This window comes from Hylobates moloch, unplaced genomic scaffold, assembly GCF_009828535.3.
Source record: "Hylobates moloch isolate HMO894 unplaced genomic scaffold, HMol_V3 SCAFFOLD_3, whole genome shotgun sequence".
NCBI lineage: Eukaryota > Metazoa > Chordata > Mammalia > Primates > Hylobatidae > Hylobates > Hylobates moloch.
Window position 1 is genome coordinate 17,059,419 of NW_026652278.1, and position 22,693 is coordinate 17,082,111.

The 22,693-nt window shown below is 38.8% G+C and overlaps 1 protein-coding gene across 3 annotated transcripts in view; it reads right to left on the minus strand.

Annotated features, from left to right (window-relative positions):
* Positions 1 to 19,194: 19,194 nt before the first annotated feature.
* Positions 19,195 to 22,693, minus strand: part of CCDC172 (coiled-coil domain containing 172) — a 55,655-nt gene continuing 52,156 nt past the window's right edge. For all 3 annotated transcript variants that reach the window (XM_058435753.1, XM_058435752.1, XM_058435751.1), the window contains 2 exons: positions 20,711 to 20,798; positions 19,195 to 19,901 (listed from right to left, as the gene is read on the minus strand). In XM_058435753.1, coding sequence (XP_058291736.1) covers positions 19,866 to 19,901; positions 20,711 to 20,798 — 124 coding nt within the window. In that variant the 3' untranslated portion in view covers positions 19,195 to 19,865. The remainder of the gene's footprint in view (positions 19,902 to 20,710; positions 20,799 to 22,693) is intronic.

Here is a 22,693-nt window from a genome sequence, read left to right on the forward strand (position 1 = left end):
GACACAAAAAGGCTTTATAGAGAAGATGACCCTTGAACTAAACCTTGAGAGTGCTTGGAATATGGTAAGTACTTTTGCTGGTAATGCCCAACATTCCTTCTTCCTTCTTGTGGTAATAGCACTCCCATTTTCTTTTGGAAAAATATGCCTCCCCTTAGTGCACGAGGTTTGCATTAAGCTGGTCTCATTCCTTGCCCCCTCCCCCTGAGCCTGGCCTGGCCAATCAGAATCCCAGAGATCGTTCAGGCATAGGCACCTAGTCCAAGGCAGGCCAATGAAAGCTAGTTCAGATAATTGCTAGAACTATTGAAGAAAGGTGCTCTCTTTCCCTGGGGGATGGTTAAACTGACACAAGAAAAGCTGCAGCTGCCAGTAGCCATCTTTGCCACTATGTGGGCAGAGTGTGCCTAGAGGTTAAGCCAGAAGAACCAGCCTAGGAGTAGAGAAAGAGACCGGTCTGATGCCTTTGTTTGGATCCAGCTGTGCTTAAGGTCAAGTTACAGGTTAAAGAGTCAAATCATCCTACATTATTCTACAATTCATTCTTCCTGTCATGACAGAGTAATTGGCACTGGACTTCCTCTCACATTGAAAATGACAAGGAAATGGACACGTGTGAGGCAACTGTTTTCAAGCACTGAGGGCGAGAAGTGCAGAACTGTGATCCCTAAGACACAGAAGCCATGTGGGGTGATCCTGGGTCAGTTTTCTTCCCATTGCACAGAGCAGTGAGACCCAGGCTGCCATAGGTGAGACAGGTGTGCTTCCTAAGCAGAGAAGGCAGAAACCCACATTTCACGCAGCTGAAGCAGCTGGAATTTGTGGGGCAGGGTACGGAAAAGAGTGATAAAGACTCTCTGCTTTGACTAAGACTTTAGTCAGGCTCCTGAACCCTTTCTGACTAAGCCCATCCTTGGGCTCCCCTCTCTGTCCTTGATGAATCCAGTCTGAGCAAAAATGCTGCTAAATTAAATTAGTGAAAATCTCCACTCTTTGACATCTGACCACCTTCAATCTTTAAGCCCCCTGGCCGGTCTTCAGCAATAATCCTATCAAGTCTGTTCAGCCAGAAACCCCTGTCACTGATAGTTCCTTTCAGTAATTTTCCATCGACTGACTCCCCCCGTTCACCACCACCACCACTCACACACACTCTGCTTCCTCATTATAAATCTCCACCTGTCCTTGTTGGAGTAAAAGTTGATTCTAGTGTCTCCCTAAGTACAAGACTTTGTTGCAGTGGTCCCTATACCTATGGCCATGGTAGTCCGTGAATAAAGTCTGCCTTATCATCTTTAACAAGTATCATTAATTACTTTTTCTTTTTTTTTTTGTTTTTGCTTAAAATGTTTTATTATTTTAAAATTTATAGTATCAGCAACCCTTAATTATGTGAGTCAATGAGAAACTGACATCTGTAGTATCCCAGTCATTTTTTGAACAGTTTTATAATCTTCTATAAGTTTATAATGAGTAAGACGACTTACTCATGCCATCATTTCTTTTTTTTAAAAAAAAACTTTAAGTTCTAGGGTACATGTGCACAATGTGCAGGTTTGTTACATATGTATATATGTGCCACGTTGGTGTGCTGCACCCATTAACTGGTCATTTACATTAGGTATATCTCCTAATGCTATCCCTCCCCCCTCCCCCCACCCCACAACAGGCCCCAGAGTGTGATGTTCCCCTTCCTGTGTCCATGAGTTCTCATTGTTCAGTTCCCACCTATGAGTGAGAACATGCGGTGTTTGGTTTTTTGTCCTTGCGATAGTTTGCTGAGAATGATGGTTTCCAGCTTCATCCATGTCCCTACAAAGGACATGAACTCATCATTTTTTATGGCTGCATAGTATTCCATGGTGTGTATGTGCCACATTTTCTTAATCCAGTCTATCATTGTTGGACATTTGGGTTGGTTCCAAGTCTTTGCTATTGTGAATAGTGCCACAATAAACATACGTGTTCATGTGTCTTTATAGCAGCATGTTTTATAATCCTCTGGGTATATACCCAGTAATGGGATGGCTGGGTCAAATGGTATTTCTAGTTCTAGATCCCTGAGGAATCACCACACTGACTTCCACAATGGTTGAACTAGTTTACAGTCCCACCAACAGTGTAAAAGTGTTCCTATTTCTCCACATCCCCTCTAGCACCTGTTGTTTCCTGACTTTTTAATGATCACCATTCTAACTGGTGTGAGATGGTATCTCATTGTGGTTTTGATTTGCATTTCTCTGATGGCCAGCAATGATGAGCATTTTTTCATGTGTCTTTTGGCTACATGAATATCTTCTTTTGAAAAGTGTCTGTTCATATCCTTCACCCACTTTTTGATGGGGTTGTTTTTTTCTTGTAAATTTGTTTGAGTTCATTGTAGATTCTGGATATTAGCCCTTTGTCAGATGAGTAGATTGCAAAAATTTTCTCCCATTCTGTAGGTTGCCTGTTCACTCTGATGGTAGTTTCTTTTGCTGTGCAGAAGCTCTTTAGTTTAATTAGATCCCATTGGTCAATTTTGGCTTCTGTTGCCATTGCTTTTGGTGCTTTAGACATGAAGAGCCATGTAGATTACACTTGACAGAACCCCGACTACCTCGCCTTTCCTACCTGCTAACCACCTTTCCCAATACTTTAGACCACTCCTTTATCCCATAAGTTCCCCCAAGCCCTACTGTCAGGGAGGCAGATTTGAAATTTGTTCTTCCATCTCCTCACTCGGCAGGCTTGTGATTAAAATCTTTTCTCTTTTGCAAACCTGTCATCACAGTGATTGACTTACTGCACGCAGGAAGGATGAACCTGGTTCGGTATCAAAAATATTAGCAGCTGAGCCATCCTAATATTAGGATTACTTTTCTTTCCTTGCACAACTTTTTGTTTCCTCTGGAATCGATATTCTTACTGACTTTTTTTCATTTCCTTAGTTTGCGTTGTACTTAGACTCATACCAAAACACTATCCCAATTGTTTAAAATTCCTCTCAATAGTTCAAATGTATCATGTATTCTAGCTATTTTACCTTGTCAAAAACATCTCCCTTGAGGCTGCTCTTGTTTGAACTGGTTGCTCTCTAGGCCTGGTGCCAAGCTATGATCCTGGGACTTATCTGCCCCATATGTAGGAGAGACTCATCACCTCCCTTGTGAATTGGTAAACCAATTGTTGGACTGCTCATCCAGGTACTGCTGTTGGGAAGACCAAAGCTATTCTGATTCCTGATCCTTTAGAGGTGACCTACTTTCACAAGTTTATAGGGTCTTATTGATACAGAGGGAAGTGCTGGGAAGGGCATGGTCCCTTTAAATGATACGGAAGGGGGAAGGGAAGGGCGTGGTCCCTGGCTAGGGCTCTACTTCTGGGCCTGTGCCCAGGGACCTAAGTGAGGACAGGCATTTTTGTTTTTCTGCCCAAATGTTGCACTTCCCAAGACCTCCACTGGCCTGCCACGCCCCCATCCTGTGCCTATAAAAGCCCCCGAGACCCTAGCAGTCACACACTCAAGCGGCTGGACATGAAAAGGAACACATCCTCTGAAGAAGACACAAGTGGCTGGACGTGGAGAGGACATCCAGGAGAGTGCACCCACGGAAGAGCACACAGACAGACGCCGGCAGGCCACTGACCAGCAGAACAATGCAGAATTTGGCTGGGGCAGTCAGAGAGAGTCCAGACCCTGAGCAACCCGACTCTAGGGGAAAACCATCTTCCTCTGGCTCCCCCATCTGCTGAGAGCTACTCCCACTCAATAAAACCTTGCACTCATTCTCCAAGCCCCGGTGTGATCCGATTCTTCTAGTACACCGAGGCAAGAACCCGGGATACAGAAAGTCCTCTGTCCTTGTGGCAAGGTAGAGGGTCTGATTGAGCTAGTTAACACAATTCACCTACGGACAGTTAAACTAAAAGAGCAACCTGTAACACACGCCCACTGAGGCTTCAGCTGTAAACAATCACCCCTAGACAATGCCATGGAGTCAGAGCCCCACAGCCTGCCCATCTATCTGTATGCTCCCCTAGAGGTTTGAGCAGTGGGGCACTGAAGAAGCGAGTCACATCCCCATCACATGCCCAGCAAGGCGGACAAGGGAACTTTTCCCATTTCATTATCTTCCACATTCTAAAATTGTGTGATGACGTTGTGTCCGGAATTGGTGGGTTCTTGGTCTCACTGACTTCAAGAATGAAGCCGTGGACCCTCGCAGTGAGTGTTACAGTTCTTAAAGGCAGCGTGTCCGGAGTTTGTTCGTTCTGATGTTAGGATGTGTTTGGAGTTTCTTCCTTCTGGTGGGTTCTTCGTCTCGCTGGCTCAAGAGTGAAGCTGCAGACCTTCGCGGTGAGTGTTACAGTTCTTAAAGGCGGCGTGTCCGGAGTTTGTTCGTTCCGATGTTCGGATGTGTTCGGAGTTTCTTCCTTCTGGTGGGTTCGTGGTCTCGCTGGCTCAGGAGGGAAGCTGCAGACCTTCGCGGTGAGTGTTACAGCTCTTAAGGCGGCGCCTCTGGAGTTGTTCGTCCTCCCGGTGGGTTAGTGGTCTCGCTGGCTTCAGGAGTGAAGCTGCAGACCTCCGCGGTGAATGTTACAGCTCATAAAAGCAGTGTGGACCCAAAGAGTGAGCAGCAGCAAGATTTAGTGCAAAGAGCAAAAAAACATAGCTTCCACAGTGTGGAAGGGGACCCCAGCGGGTTGCCACTGCTGGCTGGGGCAGCCTGCTTTGATTCTTATCTGGCCCCACCCACATCCTGCTGATTGGTCCATTTTACAGAGAGCCCAGCGGTCTGTTTTGACATGGTGCTGATTGGTGCATTTATAATCCCTGAGCTAGACACAAAGGTTCTCCACATCCCCACTAGATTAGCTAGATACAGAGTGTGGACACAAAGGTTCTCCAAGTCCCCACCAGAGTAGCTAGATACAGAGTGTCAATTGGTGCATTCACAAACCCTGAGCTAGACACAGGGTGCTGATTGGTGTGTTTACAAACCTTGAGCTAGATACAGAGTGCTGATTGGTCCTGCTTAGCTAGACATAAAGATTCTCCAAGTCCTCACCAGACTCAGGAGCCCAGCTGGCTTCACCTAGTAGATCCTGCACTGGGCCGCAGGTGGAGCTGCCTGCCAGTCCTGCGCGGTGCACCGCACTCCTCAGCCCTTTGGTGGTTGATGGGACTGGGCGCTGTGGAGCAGGGGGCGGCACTCGTCGGGGAGTCTCTGGCCGCACAGGAGCCCGTGGTGGCGGGCGGTGGGGGGGGTCGGGGAGGCTCAGGCATGGCAGGCTGCAGGTCCCCAGCCCTGCCCCGTGGGAAGGCAGCTAAGGCCCAGCGAGAAATTGAGCACAGCAGCTGCTGGCCCAGGTGCTAAGCCCCTCACTGCCTGGGACAGCGGGCCGACCTACCGGCTGCTCTGAGTGCAGGGCCTGCCGAGCCCACGCCCACCCGGAACTCACGGTGGCCTGCAAGTACGCGTGCAGCCTGGGTTCCTGCCTCCGCCTCTCCCTCCACACCTCCCCGCAAGCTGAGGGAGCAGGCTCCAGCCTTGGCCAGCCCAGAAAGGGGCTCCCACAGTGCAGTGCTCCCACACTTGAGGGCTGAAGGGCTCCTCAAGTGCCGCCAAAGTGGGAGCCCAGGCAGAGGAGGTGCCCAGAGCCAGCGAGGGTTGTGAGGACTGCCAGCACGCTGTCACCTCTCAATGTCACCTGGACAGAGGGCCAATGCATTAGTGCCACTGGGTTCTTAATGGTTTCTCTGAATCTAAAAACCTCTGTCCTTTAATTCTTGGAAATGTCTTCTCTGCTTTTTCTGCTCTTTCTAAACTAGTATTATTCAAACATTGGGCAGAATGAGCTAATTCTTTTATCTTTTTCTCCCATTTTTACTCTTGTCTTTTTGCTGTACATTGTGGGAGATTCCCTCAACTTTCTCTTTTTAAGTCTTTTATGGATTTTTTAAAAAACTTCTACTAACATATTTTATTAACAGCCTATAATGGCAAGTACCTTCTCTTATCTTTCTGAAGACATCAATGATTTTTTTCTAAAGTTTTAATCTCCCTGCAAAATGTCTTTCTTCTAAGTTGCTTCCCTCCTCCGCCACTTTTTTTTGGATAGATCTTCTTCATGTTAAAGGCATTCCTTGTCAATGTTGACTGCTTCTATTTAAGAATGAGGCTAAATTAAGTGAAAAGTTCCACATGGATGGTACTTGTCAGTTCTGGGCTTCACTCTGGCTAGACTGTTTCATTGAAAACTCCCTTTTCTTAAGTCTTTTCTTTTGAACTTGTGAGCCTCTTCAGAGAAGGGTATGTCTGAAGGGCTTGTTAAAACACAGATTGCTGGGCCCTACCCACAGAGTTTCTGATTCCATAGGTCTTGGGTAAAGCCCTAAAATTTGCATTTCTAACTATTCCTAGATGATATTAATTTGAGAGGCCTGGAGGATATAAATTTGATTGCCCAAAATGAGACCTGAGTAGAGTTGGGATTACAACATTCAGAATATAAATTTTTCTTGTCTGTTTTCTTCCCATCCTCAGCAGTACCTGCTGTTCTCTGTCCAGAGACCTTCTGTTTTGTATTCAATGGAAAATAAACATAAAATCTTCTGCCAAGGTTAGGAAGAGGCTGTTCCCCAGCTGGAGTGGGAAATAGGGCCTGAGGATCTGAATGTTTCGTTTATTTTTATTTTTTTGAGACAGAGTCTTGCTCTGTCGCCCAGGCTGGAGTGCAGTGGTGCGATCTCGGCATCTCAGATCACCGCAACCTCAGCCCCTCCAGGTTTAAGCAATTCTCTGCCTCAGCCTCTGGAGTAGCTGGGATTACAGGTGCATGCCACCACGCCCAACTAATTTTTTGTATTTTTAGTAGAGATGGGGTTTTACCATCTTGGCCAGGCTGGTCTTGAACTCCTGACCTCGTGATCCACCTGCCTCAGCCTCCCAAAGTGCTGGGATTACAGGCATGAGCCACTGTGCCCAGCCTGAATGCTTCTTAAATGTACATCCAACCAGTCCCTTGGTCTTCAATCCCATCTTCATCTTTACTTCTAGAGGTTTTAGTACTGCCACTTCCTGTGGTTTTCAGGGTTCTATGGGGCAAATCAAAATGTTTTTTCTTTTTCCCTCTGCCAATTTGGGATCCACTTTTTCAAGTTTGCTAAGTCATTCCCCACTCATCCCTCTACTATCCAGCTTTCAAAATTGTATTGCTACCAGCTCCTCTATGTCATTTTCTCTTTGCCCTCTAGGTCTTTAAAATGAAATAATTTTACTATCATAGTAGTGGGCTTTGAGGAAAGGAGTTGAGGTAAAGATTTCTGCCACCTTCAACTAGAATTTAGAAGAGCATCTAGCTTCAAAAAAACCATGTTCCCAGATTCTGATTGTATCTGAGAGTATAAAACAAATAGGATTGTCTTGAAAGAAAATTGAACCATTCCCAAAAGTTCCTCTGGGCTGGTCAGTTCAGTTGTTTTATGCTTGGCAAAATATGACAATTATGTTTGCATAGAAAACTCTGTTTCACAGCTGGAGATTGCACCTCCACCACAGCCAAGTATATCATGGGTCTAGGAAACAAGCCACGTATATGAAATTCTGGTGATTCAAAGCAAGAGATCAAAGTAAATGAACTAGTAAGTTCATTTTGTATATAAAGAGCAACACTAAAAAGCTAATACTATGCTAAGGTACTTTATCTATTCCATACTGTCTTTGCCCAACAATAATTAAAATGATCAGGATTCACTGAGCATATAGATACCTTCAGAATTATACTACAGCTGTTACAGCCCAACAAAATGGGTGTCATTTTATTTATTTTGTTAGCAATTAGAAAACTGAAATCCAAAAGAGTTAAGTAACCAGCTCAAGGCCACACAGGAAAGGCAGGGCCAGAATAGAACTGTACCTCTGCGTCATTCGAAAGCCAGCATATGACCATTTTGAATAAGGTGAAGTAACGGCAAATAAATATATTAACTTTGAATGCAAAACTCAAGAGGATTTCATAATACAATTTAAGCTTTTTACAGATTTGGACAACTTCTTTCCTCCTCCTTTTCTCCTTCCTTCTCTTTCTTCTTCTCCTCCTCCTTCTCTTCTCCTTCCTCTTCCTTTTCCTCTTCCTCCTTTTCTCCTTCCTTCTCTTCTCCTTCTCCTCCTCCTTTTCTTCTTCCTTCTCCTTCTGCTCCTCCTTCTCCTTATTCCTCCTTTCTCCTCCTCCTCCTTCTTCCTCCACTCTCCTTCCTCCTCCTCCCTCCTTCCTCCTCCTCTCTCCTTCCTCCTCGTCCTTCCTCCTCCTCCTCTCTTCTCCTCCTTTCTCCTCCTCGTTTCTTCTCCTCCTCCTTTGTCCTCCTCCCTCCTCCTCCTTCCTCCTCCTCCTTCTTCTTTCCCCTTCTTCCTTCTTCCTCCTCCTCCTCCACTTCTTCCTCCTCTTCCTCCACTTCTTCCTCCTCCTCCTCCTCCTTCTTCTTCCTCTTCTTCTTATTTGTGACTCATACAGCATCTGTCAGAAGAAAACTTCAACAAATACTCATTAAACAGAAGACTATTATATTTAATAGTTTGTGAATACTGCATAAGAGCAAATTCATTCAAGTTTACTATAGAGAGGTAGGGTAAGTCACTAGATGGATTTCTGTGGAGGGAATCAACACCGTAGAAAACCCATCAGAGACACAGAGAAGTAGTATTATTTCACAGTATCCTATCTTTTAAAATAAAAACAGATTCTTAACATTTGAGCCCACAAGATGATTTTCCCAAATGATACTTTGAGGGTGCATATTCTTTAGTTTATACAGACCACTCTGAAGTTTTGGGTTCTCTAGGGAGACTTCCGAATAAAGATTTTTAACCAGAAAGGGGATGCTCAGCTAGGGAGTAATCATCATGTTTTAACATTTAAAAAGAAGGGAAACAGCTTTACTTGCTATCCAAGAGTGGAAGAAATTCTGTAAAACAGATAAACAAGATGAGTGGAAGTAAAAAACAAGAAAATAAATCATAAAAATGTGGGAGAAGCTCAGAAAGAAAAAGAGAGATTTTAACAATTAGAAGGTGGAGGAGGAGAAGATGGGGGCAGAGAACATCACTAACTTAAAATACCCCATAAAGTGTCTTGTCTTTGTGATAGGTCTCTGTAGTCCCCTTGTCTCATGATAATGGAGAAATCACTCAACTACATCATGTTTTAACTTTATTGCAGGCTCAGAGATGGGCCAGAGAATCATAAAAAGTAAAATATCATGAATTACTAATGATTTTTTCCAGTCAATTTAAAAGGACTTGCTAAGAAAACTAACAATATGTACTGCCCAATTTAGGAAGACGCTTAACCTATTTTGAAGAACACAAATATTTCATTGATGTAGTAGGCAAAATAATGCCTCTTCCAAAGATGTCTACATCCTAATCTCCAAAACCACGAATATGTTATCTTGCACGGCAATGAAATTAAAGTTGCAGGTGGAATTACTGTTGCTCATCAGCTGACCTAGAGATGAAGAGAGTGTCCTGGATTAGCCTGGTGGGCTCAATAATCACAAGGGTCCTTAGAAGTGGAAGAGGGAGGCAGAAGATAAAGAATCAGAAAGATGAAACATGAGCAGACTCAGCTCTGGAAATTCATGAAGGAGCATTAAAGAGTGCTCATAGCCTGCAGAAGCTGGGAAAGGCAAGATACAGATTCTCCCCTAGAGCTTCCAGAAGGAATCCAGCCCTGAGAACACCTTGCTTTTAGCCCAGTGAGACTCACCTCAGACTTCTAGCCTTCAAAAGTGTAAGATAATGTGTGCTGTTTTAAGCCACTAGGTTTGTGATAACTGGTCACAACAGCAATAGGAAACTAATACCCTTAGCAAAATGTATGTATTCATAAATTCATTGTTGGTCTTATCTTACTCTTTAAAGTAAGCTATTCACTTGACTAAGTGAATAGTTAAGCCTATTCACTTAACTAAGAGTTCAAATAAAAATAAAGTCATCACACTTTTTTCTTACAACAAAAACTGATTCAGTTTTCTGCTATTTCATATAAGTATAGTCTCATATTCTCAGTTGAATCTAATGAGGTTTTAGAAAACATAAATTAAAACTGAATTAAACAAGGATATAACCCATTTAGCACACATCACCATAGTGTTATTTTAGTCAAGTCTGCTTCTTTCTACACTTGCAGGATGGAGTCAACCAAAGCATACTTTCCTAAGAAGAACTTCTTCCACTGACCTTAGTGGGTGTATTATTTAATTCTGGCGATCTGTCATCAGCTATTCTTTCTAGACTCTTCTTCCATTTCTTTTGAAATGTTCTCACACTAGCATTTCCATTTCCCGTTTTAACACTATCAAGATGCTACTGTGAATCTCAAATAGCAAATGGCTGTACTGAGTGCAAATTTGAATTTAAGAAGGGAGTGGAAATCACCAGAACAAGCATTTGAGGAATAAATAAAGGCAGGCCCTTGGTCTTCAAAAGTTAATCGGAGTTAGGTTATTTAAATCTTAGAATATACCTCCTCTCACCAAAGGTATTGAAAATAATTAGGTTCCAGGCCGGTCTACAAAACCTATTCAACTCATTACATATATGATGTGTAAGTGAATCATATGCATGAAGTCTTCTACATTTATTGGGTACCTGCTATGTACAAGGCATTTTGGTATAGATTAGAAATGCAAAGATAAATGAAAATTCTTGCCCCCTAGAGTTCACAATCCAGAGGAGATTAGTAATTGTACCGCCGCTGGATAATACTATAATGCACATTTTGAAACAGTTCTGCGGGGCACAGAAGCATGATGAATTTGCCTGGTGGTAGCAGGAGACACTTGGCACTATGTGTGTAAAATAGGAAAGAAATGGATATTCCCATTCCAATTATTTACACCTTCCTGACAGGAAAGAGTAAGTAGTGGCCTTCACTTGGGAAGAATGGAGGTTGAACATCCTTGGTACCTAGCAAACTTTTCTTTACATCTGTAAAAGAAACGAACTTTCATTGCATTTCTAAACCCAGAGAAATCAGTCCCTAGGTATTCTGAATTGGGAAATATAGCATGTGTTAGAGAGTATTGAGTTCAGACAATCCTAGTTTCAAATCTGCTTTGAAACTGACAGTGTATTATCTTGGTAGTTTACTTAGCCTTGCAACCTCTATTTCCTTGGCTATAAAGTAGTCATCAATATTCCCATCTTTTAGGTTAATGATGAACATACAAGATGATTTATATACAGTACCTCGCATGAGAGATCAAGGATGGAATTCTGAATTTGGACTCTCTAGTAACAAACACATATGTACTAATACATACATAGTGTTCACATGTCAGAAAACACACAGAACTTCTCCAGAATCACTGCCAAGTTTAACTGATGCCCTTTGGAAAAATGAAGCCAAATGCAACAAAACTAATCCCACCTCTGACTTCACTGAAGAATAAATCTAGTACCTGTGTCTGAATTGTTCTGTCATTTTGCAATTCCTTAACAGTCTTCAGGAAGAATAACGGAAAGTTCCGACAGCACAAGAACTAAGTCTTAGTCACCTTTGGTCCCATATCACAATTATCATGATATCCTGTTTAGTAGGTGCTCATTTTTCACCTTAAAATATAGCGAACCACAATCAAACAGTGTAAATATAAAAAGATTTTACTGATTTGGACATTATGGAGTTCATAGAAGCACCAAGAGTATGTTCTTACTAATATAGTTGAAAATATTTTATTTGAGAAAGAGGAAAATCACTCAAAGATAATCTATTCATTTAAGAAATGAACTTTTTGAGTACATACTATGTGTAAGGCACTGTTCTAGGCACTAGGGATAAAGCAATGAACAAGATACTAAAATCCCTGCCCTCGTGAAGCTTACATGCTAGTCTGAAAGATAGACAGCAAATATGACAAAACTGATAAATAAGATGAAAGTAATAAGTATTAAGAAGAAAATTAAAGCAGAAAAGGAAGACAGGAAGTATCAGAGGGCCTACCCCAGGGTGGTGGTTCATGACATGATGAGAATAAGTCCCAGATTCTGCACCTATTTTGAAAGTAGAAACAACAGGATTTGCCAATATGTTGAACATATGAAGTACTGTCAATTATTCAATGACTAGGAATTCTTACAGTAAACAGAGAGTCCCAGTTTCCCTTCATCAACATAATTGCCCTAGGAAATAATTCAGCCACTTAACTCATGAAACAATATGAATTCTGCAGATGTTAAATGATAAAGAGATGGAAATTTTTAAACACAGTTTTAAAGGGAACAAATATCTTGTGATAAAGCTGATTGGCAAGTCACTTATCCAAGATCCTAAGTAGAGTGACTTCACTTCATTTGATGGACCAATAACTTACGAATGAATCTTTGAAAACTGAAGACTAACAGATAAAAACAAACTGAAAGTCTATTACTTATAGTTTTTATTCAAAAATAAAGGAAAGGATTAAACCAATTAAGCTCCTTTAAGATTATCAAAAGAGGAAACTCATTTTTGGATCCTTTAGACTATATTTCTCTAGGATGCATGTGATATTAATTTGAAAATTAGCATTAAATACTTATTTTTAAATTATATATGTACATATATTTGAACAATTGAAAACTATATACAAATATTTAAATTTTATATTTACACAAATGAAGAAGGAAGAAAGGGAGGGAGGGAGGAAGGAAGTAGGAAGGGAGGGAAGGAGGGAGAGAGGGAGAAAGGAAGGAAGGAAGGAAGGAAGGAAGGGTCACATTTTTATAAGGATTTGTCATTCTCTTCAATGTCATACCAGAGAAATCCAGCAGATGGCACTCATATATTTTTCTAAATATGATTCTGAATTAAAAACAGGATTGCTTACACTTTGTATTTCAGACCAGAAAGACTGAATAAATCACAGAAGCAAACACATTTCAAAATTTTCTATTACCATGGAGAGATAATACTTTTAAGGTACTGTAATGCACATTCATAGCTTGCAAGTAACTTACAATTTTCACTTCCTATTCTAGCAGGCGGTGGAAAGTTGGCATTCATAACCATTATCTGCCAATCAACAGTTTGATAACAGAAAGCTGTAAGTGACCATTGAGAGACCTACAAACTTTTCTCTGATGGGATGTGGGATCATTACCTTCTTCTGGTTTATTTCCAGTGTTTTCATTGGTTGTTCAACATAGATAGGCTCTGAAATTAGCAAACATAACGACCATTTTTCAGCTAAGTAAACATGCTCAGAAAGAGTAAGAAATAAGACAGGGTAATTCACCCAAGAAAGATAAACAACAATAAATGAATCCAGTTTCGTTAACTAGAGAATCAATAATTTATACTTAAATCCTTAAGCAATAAATATAGGTTAAATGAATAAGTTAATTCAAACCATATTTCAACACATATTTATTGGACACTTCCTATATACCACACACTGTTCCAGGCTCTAAGGGATAAGCGCTGTGCAAGATAAAGAATACCCTGGGTTCATGGAACTTCTGTTTTAGTGGTGATAAGTAGAAAAGAAAAACAAGAAAGATGTCAGAAATTATAAGAAGTATGAAGAGAATTTATAACTAGGATATGTGATAGTGTGACTGCGTGACTACTTTACATTGATAGTTTAAAGGCAGGCCTCTCTGAGGAGATGACATTTCACTTGACATCTGAGTGACAGAAGCTGACAGCCATACAGAGATCAGGGGGTGGAGCAATCCAGGCAGAAGGAACAGAGCTCATGAAATGATCCTAAGACCAGAACAAGTTGGGCCTATTTGGGTGGCAGAAAGATCTGTATGGCTGGAGAGGAGTCTACAAGGAGGACAGCTGGTATGGCATGAGTTCCGAGACGTAGGCATGAGCCAGGATGGATGGAGAGATGGATGAAAGAATGGATAGAAAGAAGAATACAAGGAGAAAGGAAATGAGCAAGAGCGCTAAGTTCAGGTTAATCAGATTCTTTTACATGTTATCTTTCTGGATGTTTTCTGTTAGTCACATTCCTGCCTTAGCAAGTACTGAAGAATGAATATAACCTTTATTATTTGATATTGTAAAAAGGTGCCATTCCTCAGGTTATCACTTTAAATATCAATGACCACAGGGTAGTGCTGGAAAACACACACACACACACACACACACACACACATCTGTAGAAAGTGTAATAAAGCAGGATGAATAGGTGTTACTTTCAAGAGATAGCCAGAAGGCGAATTTTCAATAACACTTGATTTGAGTCTGTTTTATTCTAATTTGCCCCTTTCTTCTCAAGGAGTATAGAAAGATATTCTTAGTTAATTAAAGATTCATATTTGCTGATTCTGATTAATCAATGCTTTCTGGTACCAAAGGGTGATTTAAATAATTCTTAAATTTCTCTTATCTTCTAATATTTACCTGTTATGTAAGATTTTATTGTAAGCACGTTTTCAAAAGCAATGTATATTTAAGCTGTGGTAGAAATGAAACCCAAGCAATTAAACTGTAAATAAAGAGGCCCTCTGCTCTGGGTGACCTCACGCAAATCAGATCATCAATCAAAACCTCAGTTCCCCCCTCTAAAAATGGCATATCTTATTGGTCTGCAACTAGAATCTTGATAAAGGGCTCTGATTTTATTGAATAAAAAGACTTCTATAAATATAATCTTGATATTTTACTAACGTTAATTGGCTCCAGATTGTAGAGCTGACATTATGCTGACCCTGTGACTACTCTCAGGTCACCCACTCCCAATCAGGAGCTTCTTTGTCTAAAGCCTACAAAAACTGTTTCAACAGCCACATCACTTACTGATGGCTTAAATTTGAAAATACTTTCTCTCAGTAATCACAAAGCCATATCCAGAAATATCATTAGTAATTGTATCTGCATCAATTAAATGGAGATTAAGAGGATTTTATTTTAACAAGGTTTTATTTACCAACTAATTAGAATGACAATTTATTACAAGTCTGAAAATAATTAACTTAGAATTATTCAGGTAGCGTAGTTCTTCTGGTTGTAAGAAAAAAATAAAATCATTTTCTCCCACTCAATCAATGGGCCTTGTTTGGAATAGCTACTTATATCAGACATTGTTATTAATTTCACATATTCACCTATTCTTTATTTTCCAAGACATCTGAATTCTGGTGCTGTTTATTTCATAGAGGCCTTTTAAAGACAAATTCACTCTGTATCAAAAGCAGTTTAAATCAGCATTCAATTCTGACAGCTTTGCTCTTGATACTTTTCATAGCAGCAGCTGGGAGACCACTTTACCATCAGTCATGGCTTTTTTTTTTTTCCTCCAATCAAAGTATATGTTCTACAATAAGCATTGCCCTGCAAAAGTTTTTCCTCATGTTTAATAAATGTGACCTTACGTATAATTAGCAACAAATAGATAAAATCCGGTTTCTCCCTTTTAAAGCAGGGGAAAGTTATTACTTGATTTCCCTCATGTAGTAGTCAATGCTGTCTTGATATTAGTCTTTTGCCAAGTGTCAGTAAAATCACAAATAAAGCTTCTTTACTGCTATGATGATTTGACCATTAGCAAACCAAGAAAAAACTTACTTAACTTGAAAATATAATGTTTAGAAAGCACAAATGCAACTGATTATACATTCCGACCTCAAATATTTTCAAAGATAACTTCATCCTTTCCATTCTTACGTTTTAAAAAAATCTACTGTCTTAAGATAAAAGAGCCACAAAACCCCAAGACGTAATCCCTGCTTCGGGCTAATGACAAAAAATATTTTTTATTTTTAGTTCACATCCTGAAAAAAATTCCCTTGACAGAAAATGTTCTGAACTAGATTCTGAGAGGCAAACATTTTCTTTACTAAAGTTTTTCCAGATGACAAAAGGAGAGAAGAGGGGTCAAAAAAGAAACATCAAAGTTCACCTAAAATAGATCCGCTTCAAATGTTAAAATATTTTTTAGTACATTAAGCAGCTTTTAAATTTCAAATTTTATACTATAAATACTTGAATCACAGAACACCTTACCCTGATACACCCGGCATTAAAATAGTCTCATATTTATTTCTAATCATGTCACTGAACTGCTACTGTTTCCTGGGCTGCAAATAAATGATTTATTCATTATAGTGTGGCACAGTTATGTATGATTGATTGGTATAAAATATAAAGGGACTTTGTCCTCCACAGGAGCTTTGAACAGGGCCTGTCCAGTGCATGCTGTCTGTCCATCTGCAGCTACCCAGCTAAATTACTGCTTGCCCTTCTGGTAATGGATTCAGTGGATTTTTTCACAGCATAATTTTCATTCTACAAAAAAATTACTAATCCCAATTGACTCTGTTTTAAGGCATTTCTAGATTCCAATTCATTATAATACAATGACCTCTACCTTACCTTAGCCTTTTTGGAATCTCATCATGGTTTTTCAAGTTCCAAGAAAAAAAAGGCAGGCAGGCAATTTTTTGTTTGTTTCTTTTAAAAAAGAAACCACTACTACTGGCAAAACAATGATAGAAATAGAAATCATTCTGTTTGTAGATACCTTAAAGCTTTTCTTTACTTTTCCTCCCATTTCAATAATTAGGCCAGGGAAGGAAGAAAGGAATTTCTAGGCCAGTGGTCATGCTCCACATCCTATGATTTTGTTGCTGTTTTTCCCCTAGCGTAATAGCTCCATTAATCAGCAGAAAATTTCGCAGCAAACTGTCTATACATTTTAATATTATCCTCAGTGGAGTACTGAGAGAAAGTTGCTTCTCAAAGAACTTGAGTTACATTAAAGAACTATGGTGGCAAGCCACAAACCTCAGAGCAGTATCAGTGTTATTTTGGGTTAGTTTGTGTTTTAATCATAACTAAGTATACGGAAAATTTAATGAACTTACTTAATGAATGGACATTCGTTTAAAAATTGCCTTTCTGTATAGCCAAAGTCTTACTTCCAGAGTAACTGAATTCAGTCTGAGACATATTTTTACCCAGATAAATTCAGTTAATTTTCTTACTTATGAGTTTTATGACTTACTAATTCTTTAAAAAAAAACCCTAAAAACAGACTTAATCTACTGCTAATATTTTATCTTGCTGTACAGTTTAGTTTCACACACTGTGATTTCTATTGATTGCTGTATTTCCTTTGTTTCAGATAACTTGTTCCTTTAATTACATTGATTCCAATCGTTCTGTTATTTTGATTGGTATCACATGGATACTGCTTTCTATTACTCTATCATGCAGTGCTAAAATAATTATTTGATTATATGAGAATGAGTTTAAATCTTAAATTATGCATTTTAAGCATTTTAAAATAATAAAAGTACCGAACCTTCAGTTTTATTCTCAAATTCAGTTTATTTGAATACTGATTCTGTTACTGAATATTTAATCTAGATATTCTATATGACACACATGAGAAAGAAAAGTTTTATCGGTAGCAGTTTATTCTGCATATATGCCATTGTGTTAGTAATTCAAATAGGTGTCCGATCTCTAGTTCACATTAATATTTTAGCTACAAAACCAATAATGAGCAAAAATTACTGGTAAGTGAAAAAAGCTTTATGTGTAAATTCTGCATATTAAATATATATAACAAAAGAGATTCACAGGACTTAGAATGCGGGTAGACAAATAGACTAAAATAAGACAGAACTGAGGTCATGACAAATCCCGATAACCATTTCCCGCTCTGTATTTGCATATAAAATATATTGCAATTCTCTGCCACCATTCATTTTTTCTTCCTAAGCAAGAATAATTGATTACTAATTTAAATATTTAAAAAATTAGAAATTACTTTTGAAAATTGCAAATTATTTAAACACATGGCAATTGCTATATATCCTGAAGGAGAGTGTTTAAACTTTGCTAATTTCTGAAAAATAAGGGTGTTAACATATACAAAAAAAGCTATGTCTAAATAAGACTTGCTCTGAAATAAGACTTGCTTAGGCTCTGCTCTGAGATTTAGATAAACCTAAGTACTCTACCTTAACATTAATAGATAAATGAATTCAACTACAACTACAAAAGAAAGCATGGTTCTAACATTAGGCCTCAGTATTTTGAAATATATCCCCAAGTAAGTTTTCTTCCTCTCCCTAACCTGCTCCAATCTAGGGCCTTGTTGAATTGTTGCAATACACTTTTATTTGTGTTTTATTTGTGATTTGTTTTTAATTTCCATAGGTTATTGGGGAACAGGTGGTGTTTGGTTACATGAGTAAGTTCTTTAGTGGTGGTTTGTGAGATTTTGGTGCACCCATCACCTAAACAGTATACACCGCACCCAATTTGTAGTCTTTTATCCCTCACCCCCTTCCTACCCTTTCCCCCTGAGTCCCCAAAGTCCACTGTGTCACTCTTATGCCTTTGCATCCTCATAGCTTAGCTCCCACTTATGAGCGAGAACATACAATGTTTGGTTTTCCATTCCTGAGTTACTTCACTTAGAATAATATTCTCCAATCTCACCCAGGTCACTATGAATGGCATTAATTCATTCCTTTTTAGGCTGAGTAGTATTCCATCATATATATATTCCACAGTTTTTTATCCACTTGTTGACTGATGGGCATTTGGGCTGGTTCCATGTTTTTGCAATTGCAAATTGTGCTGCTATAAACATTCGTGTGCAAGTATCTTTTTCATATAATGACTTCAGGAATAGCTATTCTTATATCAGTCAATACACTTTTAGACAATAGACTTTCTGTCTAGTCAGAAACGGTAACAGCAGAAAGATAGGTGATGTTGGAAATTTGGTAGCAATACTAAGTATGATCCAATCCTAACTACACTGTTTTCAGTTGCAGTGTTTCAGGCCACCAGAGAAAATGAATCCTGATGGCTGTTAAGGAGATCATGTACCTCATAATCCACCGGGGATTCATATCCCCATGGATAATTTGTTTCATTATAACCAACATTGGCATTAACCAGAAAATGGCTTCAGGTGTCCCAGACTTCATGGACACACAGTGAAAAGTAGGAAAACTTTTACAGATGAAGGTCCTCAGAGGAACTCTGTCAACAGACATTTTATGATTAGAGAATAATTAAAATGAAAGCAAGCACCTTTGTTAGTGGAAGTGGCACCAACACAACTGGGCCAATAAACTGAATGTTTCTTCCTATGTGTGTTTCATTGGACCCAAGGTAAACTACAACAAAAAATGAAAAGTAAAGTGTATCAGTCCATTCTCGCATTGCTATGAAGAAATACCTGAGACTGGGTAATTTATAAAGAACACAGGTTTAATTGTCCCATGGTTCCGCAGGCTGTACAGGAAGCATAGTGACTTCTGCTTCTAGGGAGGCCTCAGGAAGTTTCCAATCATGACTGAAGGCAAAGGGGGAGTGAGACATCGCATACGGTGGCAGCAGGAGCAAAGTGGAGAAGTGCTATACACTAATAAACGACTAGCTCTCAGGGGAACTGAAGGACAGTACCAAGAAGAATGGTGCTAAGCTATTCATGAGAAACCCACCCCCATGATCCGATCCCCTCCTATCAGGACCTACCTCCAACAGTGGGGATCACAATTCAACATGAGATTTGGGCGTGGACACAGATCCAAACCATATCATATAGATTAGAAAGAATAGGACAGCTTGAGGTTCAGGGGCATATAAGAAGCCTAGGAGCATGGTGTCTACTTCTTCTCCTTTTCCTTCCTTTAGAAACAAAATCAAACCACAGAAGAACTCTTAAAGTTTGAGTAACAAGACAAAAATTAGCTTAAAGGGCTAATACATCATTTCTAGATACTAACAATTTGAATATTTTAAACCCCATATTTCCCACAAGGATCTGTTGTAACGAGTACCATTCATACATCTATCACAAAGATTTGATTCTCAGATATTCTGATTGAATCTCAGATGCCTGATCAATTCTCTGTAAGTTATTTGCTTTCCTGAAGATCTTTCTGTGCTAGTGTCTGAAAAGAAAACATAGTAATTACTCATGAGGAAAAATAAATTCTTAATAAAATAATTACATAAAATGTACCTAAATTTAATATGACAATAAATTCTGGGCATTTCTTAATTATATTTTTTATAAAAAATATAAATTCAAACATATTGAAACCTTTTTGAACAAGAAAATGTTTACATAAAATAAACATGAAACAATATGCAATGTATCAAATTAAAACTACATTTTAAGAGAGTTTAAAGCTATTCATGTCTTTCACTAAAATAGAGTATGGCAAATACTGTGTTCATTTTATAAACAACCAAAGTAAGGGGTTAAAGCAATTTAAAGTGCTCCTACACAATCTGAAAATACGTTTCCGATAACTGAATTCAAGGTTTTTGAGATCATACAAATATGCAATAAGAAAGTTTTAGGATCAAATATAATAAAAGTATAATTTATGCCTATCAAAAACGAAAAGCTTTTAAGGCATTATGATAGTTAAATTTCCTTCAGTGCAGTAATCCTCTAATAACAGTTTCAGTCAAGGAAATGTTATGAGGTCAGATCTAAAGTTTTTTTTTTTAACTTAGTTTGAAATCATACATATTCTCTTTGAATATAATTTGCTTTGTGTAGCACCTAACTCTCCAGGAACTCAAAACACTTCATAGATTTATATCCTGTTTCTAGTTATCTTCATTATTGCTTTTTTGTTTTTTGCAGCGGGATTAAACACTAGTTCAGTGATTTGTACACCAGTAAAACCATTCTTACCAGTAGGTAAAATAATGCTGAACAAAAGTTAAACAATTAGTGATAACTTACCAACTCCAAAAATTCTATTTCTGTTTGGAGAGCTTCATAAACACTTTCCATGTCATCTTCCTTATAAAGTTCTAATTCTTTTTTAAGTCTATTTTAAAAGAAAATATCACCTATTAGTTTAATAATAAACTGTAATCGTATTACTGCACAGAGAGGGACAAGTTTGTAGCTTCTATAGTCAGAATTTAAAGTTAAGACTGAATAATTTGCATATTTTAATTATCTATAATTCCATAAAGACTATATAAAATTTTGCGGTAAAAATTTTCATAAATTAAGGTAGACTGACTAATAGACATTTAATATTTTTGTTGTTGTTTTTTGAGACAGAGTCCCGCTCTGTCATCCAGGCTGGAGTACAGTGGTGTGATCTTGGCTCACTGCAACCTCTGCCTCCTGGGTTCAAGCGATTCTCCTGCCTCAGCATCTCAAGTAGCTGGGATTACAGGCACCTGCCACCACACTCAGCTAATTTTTGTATTTTTAGTAGAGATGGGGTTTCGCCATGTTGGCTAGGCTGGTCTTGAACTCCTGATCTCAAGTGATCCACCTGCCTGAACCTCCCACAGTGCTGGGATTACAGGCGTGAGCCACCACGCCCAGCCGACATTTAATAATTTTATCATAACTAAAAGAGCAACATGAGCTGGTGGATAAAAAATATATATTACTATGTCTTAACATCTCTGTTTTAGTCCTGGCCACTAGCAAACTGAACAAGCTTAGTTAAAACATTTAGCTTCTCTGAACCTCACCTGAAAACTTTTAAGTATACAAAAAAAAAAAATGACCCTTGAGCTTTCTTCTTGATCTAAAATTAAACTATAACTTTATAATATACATGCATAATTAAAATATATCTTAATTTGGGAGTGAGAAAGCAACATCTTTTTTTCCCCAATTAAGTTTCTTTTCCCCAATTAAGTCCTTAATTTTTTGAATATTTTGAATTTTTTAACATGAAAAAACACATAAATTTTATTAACATGCATTGGGAATCACAAAAGAATAGGTTGGTTAGAACTGAAGAGGTTAGATTCAGGTTTATTACCCTCTTAATGAAGGAAAGGGGGTTTGGAGTTGTTAAAGTTTATGAGAGACTGTCGTTTGAAACGATCAAATCAAAATGGAGTTTCTGGAGCTAGGCGCCATGTGATCTATCTTGAAAATGGGCCAGTTTCCCAAAAAATAGGAGATTCACAGCAACCAATCAAAGGGGCCTTGAACCAACATAAGGCAGTCTCCTCTGAATTATGACTATAAGAAATTAACTTTGAAATGATTCTAGAAAAATCCAATTAAATGTTTATACTGAATTTTTTTGTATTTTCGGTTTTTCTTTTTTATCAGACTTTTTATCAGTGGACTATATGGAAATATATGGGTGTAGTAATGGAAGATAAGGGCTATTTTTATTAAAATCTATTTATGAGTACTCATCTTGGTATTGGCTCTGTCTTCAATGATAACAGTACCTCCTCTCTCCCTGGAATTAGTGTGTCACCCTTCTCATGCCTTACTCTTAAGCAGATAAAGCCTAAAAGGGTAGAGAATTCTTCCTGTACCTATTGAGTATCAATTGCCAAGATAATCCCTATGACAATGAGGCATAATTTCAGGGTGGTATATTCTAGTCCCTTTAAAGCAAGGTCAGACAGGCAATAGAAACGATAACCTTAAACAAAGAGCCAATAACTGTACTAATATCATACAAGTTTGATGATTATAAATGTGCTCTGGAAATTTATTGCCAAGTCAGCATGGACTTTGAGGAATTTTTTAAAAATTATTTTATGCCTGTATTTAATGTGGAAAATAGTAAAAATAAGTCTTCCATTTCTGGCATTATGACTAACATTTTTTTCTGAAAAGAAAAACATAAACAAAAACTAGGAGCTGTGGCTGAAGAGGTAGAAAGCTAGAGCCTGGAATTGGGCAGCTAGGAGATTAAAGCTGCCCTGAGGGGAGATATGAGGAAAAACA